Source organism: Phascolarctos cinereus, unplaced genomic scaffold (assembly GCF_003287225.1).
Source record: "Phascolarctos cinereus isolate Bilbo 61053 unplaced genomic scaffold, phaCin_HiC Scaffold_4;HRSCAF=312, whole genome shotgun sequence".
Lineage (NCBI taxonomy): Eukaryota > Metazoa > Chordata > Mammalia > Diprotodontia > Phascolarctidae > Phascolarctos > Phascolarctos cinereus.
This window is the reverse complement of record NW_027555847.1, coordinates 407,809,279-407,824,781: the sequence shown is the minus strand read 5'-3', so window position 1 is coordinate 407,824,781 and position 15,503 is coordinate 407,809,279. Positions and strand designations below refer to the sequence as shown.

General features: G+C 35.5%; 1 protein-coding gene across 1 annotated transcript in view; it reads left to right on the top strand.

The window, feature by feature from the left end:
- Positions 1–15,503, top strand: part of SEMA5A (semaphorin 5A) — a 627,229-nt gene that overhangs the window by 342,139 nt on the left and 269,587 nt on the right. Inside the window, 1 exon segment of the mRNA XM_021004419.2 lies at positions 148–361. Coding sequence (XP_020860078.1) covers positions 148–361 — 214 coding nt within the window.

The window sequence follows — 15,503 nt, the reverse complement described above, 5'->3', positions numbered from 1 at the left end:
GTAATGTTGGTCATCCTGAGCTATTAACAGCAGCACCAGAGGAAGGTCTTCAGCAAGTTGGTCTATGATGCATTGATAATGCATGGATCCTCATCAAAGAGGCTCTGCCCTGAGGAATTATTTGTTTCTCTCTTTTCTCATCTATAGTTGAGCAACCTGACTGAGATACATGATCAGATCAGTGGTATGGCTCGGTGTCCTTACAGTCCCCAACATAACTCCACAGCCCTGCTTACTTCTGGTGGGGAGCTGTATGCTGCTACAGCTATGGATTTCCCAGGAAGAGATCCTGCCATTTATCGAAGCCTAGGGGTCCTCCCTCCTTTACGCACTGCACAGTACAATTCTAAATGGCTAAATGGTAAGCATCAAAATCCCTTTGAATTATACACCTTATTTTCTGCTTCACAATTTCTGAAGAAAAATTCATTTTTTCTAACAAATGGAAATATGAAGTGTTTGAATATCGAACAAAAAATTATCATTTAAGGGCACCACTTGGCAGTTTAGTCTTAGAATAGTAAAAGTATTGCCTACAAGATAGACCTAAAGCCATTGAGAATGATCTAGTAGCTAAGATTTATTTGACTACCAAGTAATAGAGTTAAGTCTGCATTGGGGGTCATCTTTAAATGACTGCATAAGCTCCCTATACTGCAGTTTTAAGCAGTTGTTTTATTTAATGATGGCTCTTTCTTAATGATCTGGGAAGGAGAGTAACCAGCCTTTTAATGAGATTTTCAGACACTGCTACATTTGAGGGGAGGGAGGAGGTGATGTTTATAAACCCCAGAGGTGAAGGGAATATAAGAGATATGAATTTAGAGAGGTAAAAAAAATGAGGAGGAAATGGAATGGTTATTGAGAATCTGCTTGGAAATTTTCTTATTATTTAGTCTTAGTAGAAATAGCCTAGGAGAAGGGAAACATTACCTTTTCCCATAAGTCTTCTGAGCCTCTATCTGAAATATTGCATTCATTTTAAGCCACCTCAACACCAGAATTCTATAGATAAATCAGAGTCCATTTACAGAGGAACAACAAAAACACGATTAAAGGTATAGAGGAATTAACTTAGGAAGTAGAATTGTAGGAGTAAAATATCTATAGCTTAGTTGAGCAGCAAGTAACAGAAATATTCAAATGCCAAGGAGATAAAGCACCATTTTTGTGAAAGGGAGCATACTTTAAAGAGTGGATTGCAATTGTTATCAGAGGAAGGAAATTTTATTTTTCAGTCCTTTGTAAGTTTGACTATCTCTTCCCTGTTCCAAATGTTCCTTAAAGATTCCTTTGTCATTTGTGTGATATGTATGTACGCATATCATATCTGCATGCACATATATACATATATGTACATGCACACACATGTATGTATGTATGTATGTATACATAGCTATCTATCCAGATAGTTATAGATATATCAAGGTATCAAAACCTGATTTTTCTGGAACAAAGTTATTGCGTCTGAATGAGGAGGAGGATTTTCATCAGCCTTGGTCCCCTTGTTGGAGAGAAGTGTGTGTGTATACACACCTATATGTGTATGTATATGTATATATTTTGCTCAGGAATAGTGCTTTGTTGTTTACATAAACTACTTGAATCAAAAACTGCAGTTTTCTTTTAAAAGTCTCCCTTGTGGAAAAGAATGCTCTCATTATTAAGTCCCCATTAAGTTGAATTGTTCTGTATTACATCCAAAGGGCAAAATGAAATGTTCCCCTAAACAGAAATGTTTAACTAGATTTTCTCCATTAACGCTGTCTCTGTTAACTGGTTTCAACTGTACCCATAAATACTCTATTGATGTTCACATTTTGGCCCTGAAGCTTTCATTTATTTAGGTCTAAGTTGTTCCTTTTCTAAGTTGTTCCTTTTATTTTCCCTGCCCAAGAAAAAAAGTTTTAGCTTAGAAACAGAGCCTAAAGTGCTTGTAATTAGAGCTTTCTAAAATCAAGTCAAATAAAAGGGTAGGTGCAATGCTCATCTTCTTCCCACTCACTCTCCATCTCTTACTCTAGCTGTGAGACCCTTGAGAGTATTACGGAAAAGTCATTTGAGTTAAGCCATTAGTTGTAGTGTCCATTTGTTTGTAACACTTGGTTTATAGCCACCTAACAGCAAACCAGGTTATCAAATACTCACTCCAGGATTGGGAAATCTTTTCTTTTGAGGAGTAAGGTGATGAAATGAATCCACATTGGAAGGGGAAAACAGTCATAGTTTGGTTTTCTAAGTGATTAAATATTATATTCTGTATAATGCTAATAATAACTTGTATTTCTTTCATAGAATGGAAAAGTACTTCTTAAGCTCTTATTATATGCCACACATTGCTAAGTGCTGGGATATGAATAGAAAATGGACCTATCCCTTATTCTCAAGGGACTCAGATTATATTTGGGGGAGGTAATACATAAAGTAAAGCTCATATCTATGTTCAAATCATGGCAGTTGGAAAGGCCAGATTTTGCTTAGGAAAACAATTTGACAGATGGTGAATGCCCAGAGAATCTTGAGGAGTATTGGCAGGGCGGATTGCACCAAACTAAGAGGATAGTGACTTCAAGGGTGGAGTAGAGTTCTGGGATACATCCAGTAGAGGTAGAGATATAGAGATCAGTGTCTATCAAGCAATGGACATTCTGTACCTGATGGCAATTGAGCCATAAGGAATGGTTGGAGGAAAGGATGTTTGTGGCTTCCCTCATAAAGAGTAGGTATTGCTACTCTGTCTTCCTTCTACTCATTGTGGGGTTGGGAGTAAAGAAGGGGAGGTCAATCTTTCTTTCTACACCAAGAAGTTTACTTCAAACCACAGTAGAAGGTCAGAAGTCGCTATCCTTTCATGAACAGTCATTCCCAAGTTGTTTTATCCCACGTTTACTGAGATTTGATATTCTGTTTCTTGCCTCTAAATCTGTAATCCATTTGCCACCTGGTCTTTCCTTTATTTTTGAATTCTCGAAACCAGTCCTCAAAAAATCCTAACCCAGATTTGAATTCATGCTTCTGCCTCTGACCCTCTGACTGGTCTATTTCTCTGACTACCTCTCCAACCTCTATACTTGTTCTCCATATCTGCTTTCGTGTTCTTGCTTAGGCTGTGCCTCTGAATACCAACTCTTCCCTATCTACATGAACCCTAAACCTTGCCATTCCCTCTGGGTAATCCTGGCACCATGAACTCTGGCCTTTGATTTATCAAATGTTCTAATACTGCTTATGTGCCATTTCTTTCTGTATGAACTGTCTCCCTTGTTATGACATCTTTCCTATGTACCGCAATGTCTGAAATAGCTCCATTCACTGACACTGTCTTCTCAAATTCTCTGGTCTACTGCTATTCATGTTGCAGAACTAGGGAAATTATTCAAGCCTATCTATCTTAGCATTTAACTAATGATATTTGCAGTCTTTGAACACAAATTTAAACATTATATGTATTTCTTTTTTAAAAAAAGGCTTATGGTTAAGGGAAGTAATGGGAAGATCTTTAATAAAACTAATAGATGGGCTAAGTAGAAATGAGAGCAGAGCTTATCTTTCATAAAGCAAAACCAATAAGAGGGTCATGGAAAGAACCCAAGAGGATCATGGAAACACAAAGCCATGAATGGATGATTAGATTCTAATATATCCTAGTAGTGGAAAGAGCAGGATGAAGATATGTATTAGAAATGGGGTTTTATATAGTGACACCTTTGAAATTAAGAGAATAGCTGGTAGGGGAAGGAAAGAGAAAATTTGGTATCTCCTATTTGATTTGGAAAATAAAAGAGTAAATTGACATATAGGTATAGAGAGAAGGAGTGGAGAGAGTAAAATGAATATAAATGAGAAAATAACATAATTCAAGTAATTATGGATTGAGTAGGATAGAGGGAGGGCTTTGGGATCTGGATGAGAAGACTGGGATCAGGTAAGCTTAAGCAGAACAAATAATTGATCTTAGGTTATGACTTAAGAGATAATGAAACACATCTCTTCAGAGAGGTGGGGGCATATATGATTGCAGTAACAGTCAGATGAGGTCTTAAAACAGTTGTTGCTTAACTTTTTTCTTTCTTTTTATTTTATTGAACTCTGGGGCCATTGTGAGGTTTTGTATGCAGAAATAATTGTGATGTAAAAATAAAAGGCATTAACAAAACTAAGTTTACAATAAAATAAACATCACAGAGCTCATCACCCAGGTAGCAGTTGCCTGTTCATCATTTTAAATAGCATACTATTCTCTGAATTTGGCCTTATCTGGTTTCACCACCTCCTCCTTCCTGTGTTGGAAAGAAAATTGCCTCAGCAAGAGGTAGTCTGGAGAAAAGAGCCTAACTAGCATTACAAAAGATAGTCAGTTGAATTCTTGTGCCCACCATCACTTTTTTTCCCTGAGAAATTCCCAATATTATTTAGCCATACACAGCTGGATTTTTTATAATCTAGCTTGGCTTTTATCCTTAGAACAGCAAGAACTCTTCTTTGAAAGCATCCACATAGCTAATGTAATAAACCATACTCACACAGAGTCTACAGATGTTTTCAGTTTTGCATTGTCCAGTCAAGGAAACATATCCAGAGAGTAAAATCCATCTTTATATAGACTAACCATATTTTTAATCTTATGAAGGGAGGAACAAATAAGAGGTTCACCATTACCTCTGAGACTCTGTGCCAAAGAAAGGCATTTGATTAAAAGTATGCCTCTGTAGGCTTTGTGTCTTTCAAATGGCATGTGGATGTACCTGAAGTTTCTTGTCTATTATGGACCCACTGGGTAGAAAGCAATATTGCTGATAACTGTAAGTGTAAGAATTTCACTGCTAATAAGGACATTCTTCAGCCCAGCCTAAAATATTTTTAAAACTTTCCACTGGGAAAATGAACAAATTGCCACTTACCAGACTTCATCTTCAAAAACAGAATAAATTCCTCCTGCTAATTGGATCTAAGGAGAATAGATAGGATATGATATTGTACTTCTATTTAATAATTTTTTGTCCTAAATAGTTGAATTTCTGGATTTTTTAATTGAAAATAGTTGCAAGACAAAGCATTTGATGGTGGCTTTTACGGCAATTTAGATTTCTAACAAAACTTACAGAAAATGTTTTACGGTTTTGTCATTGTCAATCACAGACGCTCGTTTGAAACTGTAGCTGTCATGTTATTTACGTGTGATTTTTGGCAAAGTTAAAAATCCTGGAGCTGTTATTCAGAAATCCTAAATCATTATTTAAACTCCTTCTGTCAATAAGAATCTTAGAAGAATGAGAATGGTGATGACAAAATGAATCAGCTGTGTTTTGGATTGCAATGTTCAGAAATGGAATAATGGTAGAGAATGCGAAGTAGAGAAAGCCTTTCTTACTTTCCTCTTGGTATATAATAGTTCCCAATACAGAGGAATAATTTTCTTTTTTATTTAATGAACTCTGCCAAAAACAAAAATTCTACTGGTTTGGATACATAGCAGATGAAATATAGATACTCAGATAAAAAATTGTATTATAAATGAGCAACACAATTCATAGTCTAGCTAGGTGAGGAATAAAAATTTCTAATGTTCTATAATACGGTATATTCTCCTGGTGATGCCATATGACTGTGAGTCTTGGAATAACAAGACCTCAGAAAAATTAGAATTGCAAATTACCTAAGCACAAGGGAAAGATGCACTGTGGCTATGGGATATTGCCATTAAATAACTGACATGTATATGGAACTTTAAGGATTAAAAAATGATTTAGATATATTGTTTCCTAAAAGCTCTGTGAGAAAGGTAATACAGGTGCCATTAACCCCTTTTTGCAGATGAAGAAATATCCATACTTTACGATCTATACTGAGAGGTCAAGTACCTAGCCTATGATCACATACTGGCAAGCACTGGAGTTAGTATTCAAAGACTTGAATCTAAGGCTAGTACATTCTCTAAAAACACTGGGCTGCCATGATTCAGCCTCTTGGCACACTAACGATGACTTTTGTGCAATAGATGATATAAACAGCATCATCAAAGATATGTTTGGAAAAGGATGAAGCCTGGCTCCATAGCAAGAGTGAGCATTAAAAATAGGCAAAATGTGTTTTGTCCTGAAACTGGTAATATATTAAAACCAAATGGAGGGAATATATGTTGATGGACACATTTTGGAGGATTTATAGAAATGGTAAAACATTACAACAGGGTGAAAGGGCATAGATGATTTATAGTATGAACCATTGGAGGGAATGCCATGCCAATTAGATCATTCAAAATATTGAAGGAAGGGTATCATCTAGAGACCAAATACTGTTCCAAACTAATTTAAGTTCAAAGAAGCCATCAATCTTCCTTCCACTATTTTTCTCTTTAACTATTGCTTAATGTGTTTAAGGGACAGCATAACTCATTTTCAGTGAATCAAATGCTATAGGAATCAGGAGATTCAGATCCTTTTTCTAATGATTGACTCCTGATTGGTAAGTTCTATTTCTTTTTACTCTAAAGTAACCAATTAGACAGTTAAGGAAATAATGTCACTGGAACATTTATTAGTTCCACTTATAGAAAAAAAATACCTATCATGTTATAAAGCTCTGCATTAGGTGTTTAATGGAATATCAGTAACAACAACAACAAAAATCATAGTCTTCTTGCTTTGAATTATTTAACAGACTAATTTGAGGGACCAAACTTATCCATCTTTTATTAATTTTTTTTTTTGGCCAGGGTAGCACAGCTAATAAGTGTCAAGTGTCTGAGGCCAGATTTGAACTCAGGTCCTCCTGACTCCAAGGCTGGAGTTCTATTCACTGTACTACCTAGCTGCCCCTAAACTTATTCATCTGAAAAAAACCCAACAATAACAAGAAAACCAGTATAAATGAGTCCCTGAGGAGCTGAATATGTCAACCCTGTGGGGTCTCAACAAATTAGTAAAAAGTCACTACAGTTAATCAAGGAAACTGTATAGTCATTCAGGAATCCATCACAAATGCCCTCATTACAGACCTCAGTAGTACACCAAGTGGTCCCAACCCTGGAAACCAGCAGTCTTTCACTATTCTTGTCTGCAACTTTGTGTTTGGGAACTCTGAAGTTATGCTTTTTGTGACTGAGGTGTAACTAAAAAGCCTCCTCTCTCACGATCATAACTAACATTTACTTTATCATTTGTAAAACACTATATGCGGTATCTTACTTTATTCTCATAACAACCCTGTATAGTAGGTGGTATTATTATTATCCCCATTTTATAGGTGAAGAAACTGTGGCTGAGAAAAGTTAAATATGTTGTCCAAGGTCGCATATCTAGGAAGTGACTGAGGTGTTATTCACACTCAGTTCTTCCCGACTCCAAGTTCTGCAATCTGCTACATCACCTAGTGAATTATTCATTGCTCTTGCTCACTATTTGATGCTCTTGCTCACTCTTGCTCTTGCTTACTAAATATTATTGGCTTATTATAAGGATATTTAAAAATATTTCCCTTTCCACTAAAGGACTTTTTTATTTATCTGTTTACACATTTTTGATGTTTTTAACTTATACACAACACTTAACACAACAAACCATCCCTTATGACAGAGATCGAAAAAAGAAAGAAGAAAACAAAGTAGTTTAATAAAACTGAGCCACACATCTACTGTAGACTGACTATGACAGTATGATCAATCAACAGCCAACAAACATTTATTAAGCACTTACAGTTTATCAAGCACTATCTTAAACCTTGAGAATACTATCCCCCAAAATGATTAACAGGTCTAGCCCTCAAGGAGCTTACATTCTAATGAGACAGACAACATCAAAGTGGCAAAGGGGAACATAGAGTATTAAAAATTCCTCTCTGATTCCAATATGTCATGGGGTATGAGGGAAGGTTCAACCAATACTAGAAAGGATGGGCTTGTCATCAGCCAGGTATATGACTGTGTACATCTACATATTTTTATATGTGTATTCATATACATGTATTTATACAATATTAAATGTTTTCATCTCTTTTCCAAGTCCAATCAGAGCCATTATAATTACAAATTCAATTTTGTTGTTATTGTTTGCTCTCTGATAAACCACTATACATATTACATACACATACATACATGTGTGTGTGTGATGTGTGTCTGCTAATATATATCCACAACATATATTTTCTGGTTTGAAACCTTTAAGGGAGGTGAATTGAATACTAAATACATTTCCTGGAGCTGTTAAAATAATACTTATTAATAGTATTAATTATTAAAGGTAATTTTACTTGTAGAAAAATCCCATATGTACCCGAGTCAAGAAAAAGACAATTCCATTTATCATGAAGAGATGTGTTTTATGGGATACACTGATTATATAGCTTTGTGCTTCATCAGATTGCTGACACCCCTTGACCTGACCACTGCTGGATTTTTAAAACTTAGTTTGCCCTTTATCCTGGGAACAGTATAAAGCTTGATTTGAAGAGTCCACACAGTTAATGCAGTGTACCACAAGCATAGATAATCTGCACAGGGTTCAGCTTTGTACTGGCAAATTCTTACTAAAATATGAAATTAATAAATTGTAGAGGTGGTATTGAGAAATAAAATTCAAGCAGATATGCTCAGGAGTATAACTGAGGAAAAAGAAAATGTTCAAATAAATTTGCAAAAGTATCACTGAAAGATAAAGAGGTCATAGTGAATAAGAAGCTGTATTTTAAACATCAAACATGATGGCAGGGTGGATAAATATATGTATAGACAGTGAACAATGGCAAGGTTAACATCAGCATCCTCAGCAATATGTTTGGAGTGCTGACTATGTAGAGGATATTGTGTTAGGAGCTTAGAGATTCACAGAGAAGTAAAACATAGTCCCTGTTCTGAAAAAGTTTGAAATATAATAGATGTATATAATTAATAGAATATGTGTTAAATGCCAAGTAAAGGGCTTCTCCTTTTATATAGTGAGCCCTCTTTTAGTTAAAACCTCACTGAGGTACACTTGTGTGGGTATATCGCTACAGAGATCAGGGAATGTACTTCGCTTTTCTTTGTACCTTCTGTGCTTAGCACAGTGGCTGGAAATTGTTGCTCAATAAATATATTTATTGAATTGACTGAAATTTTCATAGAAATAAAATATTTGAAAACTGAGCCTTAGTTTTCCATCAGCTTATTTTAATTCCTGATATGCTTTTGAGGACCTTGTCTTCTGAGTATTATTTATCAATATCCTTCTAACTTTTTTTTTTGCTCCGCATTTAAATAGCTGTTATGAATGGATACTGATAGCTGATAAGTGGAACTATTTAAGGGAGTATGCTTTTGTGAGAGTTTCAAAATATCATATTCTCCATTTTCCTTTTTTGCTCAGTTTGAATTTTTATTAACAAAATTATAATGTTCCAAAATTCACTTATTTTACTCCTGAAGAGGGCTATGGAGAATGTAGAAAGGGTTTAGAGGAGAATTACAAAAATTGATAGAAAATTTGCATGACTTGAGATTATGTAGTCTAATGAATAAAAGACTAGTGAGATTAATTTATTTAAAAAAGTTTTTTTTTACTCAGCCATGGTCCATCATCTCATTTCCCCCCCCACTCCTCAACCCCCAAAAACAACACAAGAAAAACAAAACCAATTTTGCACATATTTACAGTCAACCAAAACACTTTTCCATATTATATATGTCCTCCAAAACTTTGTCTTATTCTGCATTATGAGTCCACCTCTCTATCAGGTGGTGAATAGCATATTTTATCATTAGCCCGCTGAAATGGTATTTGATCATAATGATGATAGGAGATTAGCCCAATAGTATTCCATCACATTTATATTCTATAACTTGTTTATCTATTTCCCAATTTATGAGTACCCTTAGATCTCCATTCTTTGTTACCTAAAAAAGAGATATAAATATTTTTATGCACCATTAGAATTTATTTTTCCAGCACTAATCCCTTCCATAATCTACCTTCTCTCTAATCCTCCTTTTCTCACCCCTTTCCTTTCTATTTCCTTGTTGAGTGAAATGCATTTCTGTTCTCCATTGTATGTGTTTATTTTTGTATATGCATATTCTTTCCTATTTTAATCAATTGAGCTAAGAGTAAGATTCAAGTGTCAGCCAATTCCCATCACTCCTTTATCTTCATTGTATAGATGTCTCCTTGTGCACCCTGAGTATGTGAGATAATTTCCTCAACTTTCCTTTCCCTTCCCCTCTCCAGCCTCCAGTGTATTTGCCTTCCCTTCTCTTTCCATTCTTTTTTTAAGATCATCCAAACATAAATGAACCTCCAAGACCTTATCTAATTGAACCCCTAATGATAATAGGATTCCAAGGGAATATATGTTTTGACACTTTATCCTTGTTTAGTACTTTATATTTGCTAATTTATGTTTACCTTTTTATGTTTCTCTTTACTTCTATGTTTGAACTTCAAAATTTCTCTGTTGCTCTGGTCTTTCTATCAGAAATGTTTGGAAGTCCTCTATTTCATTAAAGGTCCATTTTCTCCCCTGTACCATTATATTCAGTTTTCTAGGTAATTCTGACTAAGTTATTCTTATCTATAAGAATATGTCCTTTGCCTTCTGGATATCATATTTCCAGTATTCCTTTCTTTTAGAGTGGCATGCTAAATTCAATGTAATCTTGACCATGTCTTCTCATATTTAATTTCTTTTTTTCATATTTAATATCTTTCTGACTGCTTGCAGTATTTGTTCTTTGACTTGGAAACTATCGATTTTGGCTATGATGTTTCTGGGAACTTCCACTTTGGGCTTTCTTTAAGAGGGTAACTGATGTATTCTTTCTATATCCACTTTGCCCTCTCTTTCTAAGACTTCTGGACAATTTTCTGCTAGAATTTCTAGAAATAGATTGTCTCAGTTCTTTGTTTTTGGTAATGGCATTCAAGTAGTCCAATGATTATGTTTTTACTCCTCATTCTGTTATCCAGGGATTTGTTTTTGTTATGAGATGCCTTGTATTTATTTTCATAAATTTTTCAGCCTTTAGAATTTAATATTTTTGTTATCTCATGAAGTCATTGGCTTCTAATGAGTCTATTGTAATTTTCAAAGAATATATGGCTTGGGCAAAATTTTGTATATCTTGTGCTAAGTTGTTATTTTCCTTTCCAATTTTTTCTTCTATAGCTCCCATTTCTATCTCCCTCCCCCCAAAGTGCTCACATTCTACTTATAAAAATATTTTAACTCTTTAAAAAAAACTCAGTAAGGGGGTTAGGCGTTTCAAATTTATGACAGATTGTTTAGTCAAGAAGCATTTATGTTCTTCCTATGTGCCCAGTGCTGTGCTAAATGATGGTGCTGCTATCAAGGCTATTACATTCTAATAGGAGAAGACAAGAAATAATAGGAAGCTGAAAGAGAGAGAAAAGACAGCCCATCAAGGAGCATGATTATAAAAGAAGTTTTTTAATATATCTTTTAAGGGATTTTGAAAATAAAATATGGTTCTTATCCCATCTGTGAATGCCTGAAAGTGGTAGAAACAGAGGTCTTACAATCCCATTTTGCCTTTATATCAAGCTTATGTGGTTGCTAATTAATTGCAATTGTCAACAGGTCAAAAAATGGAGTAAAATATTATTTCTACCTACTTTCTTCCTTGTGCTGTTAATGTTAACAGGATAGAATAGGCAATGGAGTAACAGTGTCTATTAATTGGAAGGGGAGCATATTAGAGAACATTTGAGTGAAAATCAGTTGAAAAGGAGATAAAAATGACATTGTCATTGTAAGTCTGAAAAGGAAAAAACAAACAAACAAAATAAAATCTTTTATGTTTTCCTCAGTTTGCTTCACCAGTATTAGCCCATTCTCATATTTAATTCTACTGATTTTATTCTTAACAATTGCTAATCAGTTGCAACCACATCTATCCTTGTAGACAAGTTCCATTTTCTTCTTGATTCTAGCATTTGTTTCTCTTTGTGCCTTTGTCTTCAAAATTTCATTGTTGATGTGTAGATAACTTTCCATGACTAATTTTAATGAATTGGATCCAACTTATCCTTCCTGAGAATTCTGTTCTCCTCAAGTCTAGGGGAGGCCAGACTCAAGGCATGTTATGTTACATAATCCAAACTTCCCTCTTTTCTGTCACAAATTATGGGATGGTTTTATCACTTTAGAATAGCAGTTCTCTCTATTGAGTTTCTTTTCAGTAAATCAATCAAGTTTCTGCCTTTGAAATCAGTATGAAGGTAAGTCAGTAAATAGCTATCTTCTCTGCATTTGACAGGGACAGAGCTCCAAGAAAGTGAGTTGGAAAAGCAAATTTCAAATTGCACTTTCATTTTCATTTTTTCTAGTATAGGGACTTTCTGGTATACTGAAAGAATTATGAAGTTAACTCTTTTACAGTTAACTTGAGTCCTTGAATCATCATGTTGGATTTGTGCTTATATGTCTCGATAACAGACATTCCCTATCACTTCCAAATTATCATTATGCCACTGTGACTCTCTTGTGTCCTATTTCTAGAACTCTTCATCTATTTATTTTTTCTGTTCTGATGAACACTCTGATGAAAATAGCACTTCTTTTCTATTCTTTGCTATGCCTATGCTCTCCCAATAATATTATTCCTTGCTATCTTCTGATAGATAGATAGATAGATAGATAGATAGATAGATAGATAGATAGATAGATAGATATGTAACATATGTATTTATTTTTTTCCCAATTGCTTCTGCCACACTAACTATTATTTCTTATGCTGGGTCCTTATGTCTGAGTTTTCTGGTCTGAAGTGAATTACTTTATGGGAACGCTTACTGAGTACAAATGTTTGTTATCTCCCCTTTTCATAATAGCATGAACAGTGCTTGAGGAAAAGTAAACAGTTCAGCTGTAATAATATCTGGCTTTTTTTTCACTCTTTCTAGAAGCAGAGCAAATATTCCAGACTTCAAAATTTCTTTTTCAGTAATTTTTGAAGTAAAGGAAAAGCTGTCTTTAGGGAAGCACAAAGGTCTTCCTCATTAGGATAAATGAGACCCGCTTCCTTTGGGACTCACATAATAATCTTCACCTTCTTAGATGACGAGCTTCTCAGGGTCAGGCAGAGTGACATTGTGTTCCCTGGGCAGTGGTCTTCAGAATTAGGAGGCTTGAATAGGAAAGTCAAAGATATAGAAAGATATTCATTCTAGTTGAGGTGACAGGCCGGGAAGTTAGGTAGTTTATTGCTTTTGGCATCTTGTCTAAAAGCAGTCTTCATACTAAATAACCATAATTAATTGAATGGTTTTGAAAGGAGGAATGACATGGTTTTAGAGGTCACTACAGACAGTCTAGAGGGAATTTTACACTTATTATATATTTGAGATAATATACTTTACCTAATAATATTCATCTTAGTTCACATTTGTATAATACTTTAAAATTTAAAAAAAAGCATGCATTATCTTGAGAGATTTGTAGGTATTATTATAGGCATTATTATTCCCATTTTAAAATGTACTTATGAATTTATAATTTTAAGGATTTCCTGAGGGAGATCTTCTAACAGTATAGATTGGAAGCTTCTCAGCAATTTAATTCTTAGAGGGATGCCTTCTTAATGTTGGTTATAAAGCCAGTTGATATAAAAGATATGACAGGATTCCATGTTTTCCTGTTTAAGGACATCTCTTTAGCTATCTCACATCTCCATTGTATAGATGAGTCTTTTGAAGGTTAGAGAAAGGCTGGGAATTTTCTGAGGTCATGACTATCAAATAGAAGATCTGGGACTAAAAGCAAGTTTTCAGACTCTAAGGCCAATGTCATAGTCCCCTTCTCCCCAACTCTTCATTCTTACACACACACATACACACACCCCTCAAACTGCATACTATACCACTTCTCCAAATAGTAAAGCTCCTGATTTGGATGATATAAACAATATGTAATATGTGAACATTTGAAGTTTACTGGATTTAAAAGTAAGGATCCTTTTCTTAGAGACCTTTTGTTGAATGGCAATGAAGAAAAGAGGAGGGGATAATAGGATCATAGATCTAGCACTGGAAGGGCATCTGACATCATCACCTAAGTCAAATCCCCTTGTTTTACAGATAACTATAGCCCAGGGAAGTAAAGTGACTTACCAAGGATACAAAAATAGTAAGTGTCAGGTGGGATTTGAGCCCAAATCCGCAATTCTAGAGCCAGTACGGTTCCATAATACTAATTAGTCCATTTGAACATGACAATAGAACTTACCCATCCTATCATAATATCTAGAAAGTTGTGAGAGGAATCTCTGTACAGTAAGAGGTTCTGTCCCAGTATGCTCAGTAAATTGAGACATATGGAGGATCCTTGGGAAATGAACAAAGGAAAAGATTAAAGTCATAATTAAAAAACCCTATAGGAAGGGTTGTTAAAGGATAGAATCAAACTATATGAAGGAAAAAGTGATGGTTCATCATTTAGATAGGAAGGTTAATAGAGCAAGAGGAGAGGTTTAAAATAATTTCAATATCCATAGCCTGATGGTGATGTACATCAGAAATCTGGATGTACAAATTATGTGTAAGAGTAACAGAGGGTAGGTAGGATTGTTGTGGTTTCATGATATGTTGTGGGGGTCATCTTGAATGAATTCACAGACTCAGACCATCTCACCTTCAAGTAAAGACATTAATTGAGGGGTACACCCTCTGGCAGGCTGGACTCCTTAGGGAAACCAGCAACTTCAGTAAGACAAGACAGGTAATTTTATAGTGTAATGATGCTGATTACACAACCAAAATTATGAATATTTAAAAGGCAGAAGGGGTTTGTCAAGGGATTAGGTAATAGGGGATGGATCTCAGCCTATGTGGAACTGCACATGTGATTATCCACAGTGCATGCAGAAAAAATCCAAACTGGGTTGGGAGGGTATTAATATATAGTAATGATATTATAATAAGCCTCTCTGTGTCGTAAATTCAACTATTTTTGCTATTACTGTGCAGGAACCTACTTAGGGAAAGTCCCTTCTATTGTTTTGGGGTCCTCATCCTGCTTAGGCATCCGGTGGTGATACTTTCTGACTGGATGGCTATTGTGGTACTGTCTGAGATTAAATAGATGTGATTGTGGTTGAGTGCATGGACACATCTGCTGTTTCTGTGGGAAATATGAGGAAATGGTCTGGGGGCAGTGGCTAGCTAGAGGCAGTGGCTGGGATTCCATCACATGGATGCACCTGCCATTCTAGTGGGGCATGAGCTCATGGACGTGCCTGCTTTTCTAGTGAGGCAGTGAGGCATATATGAGGAAGTTAGTATATTAAGTCAGGGTGGCAGTAGCTAGGTAGGGTCAGTGGCTGTATTGAGTCTGGGGGCACTGTAGCTAGAGACAGTGGGCCTGCTGTTCAGTGGGGCCTATGGTTCAGTCTGGGAGCAGTGGAGTGGTTAAAGCCAGATTGGGTAGTTAAATCAGGACATGCTTGCTCTTCAGTGAGGCCCATAAGGAAGTTAGAATAGTGGGTCTGGGGACAGTTTTATTAGGATTCCATCAGG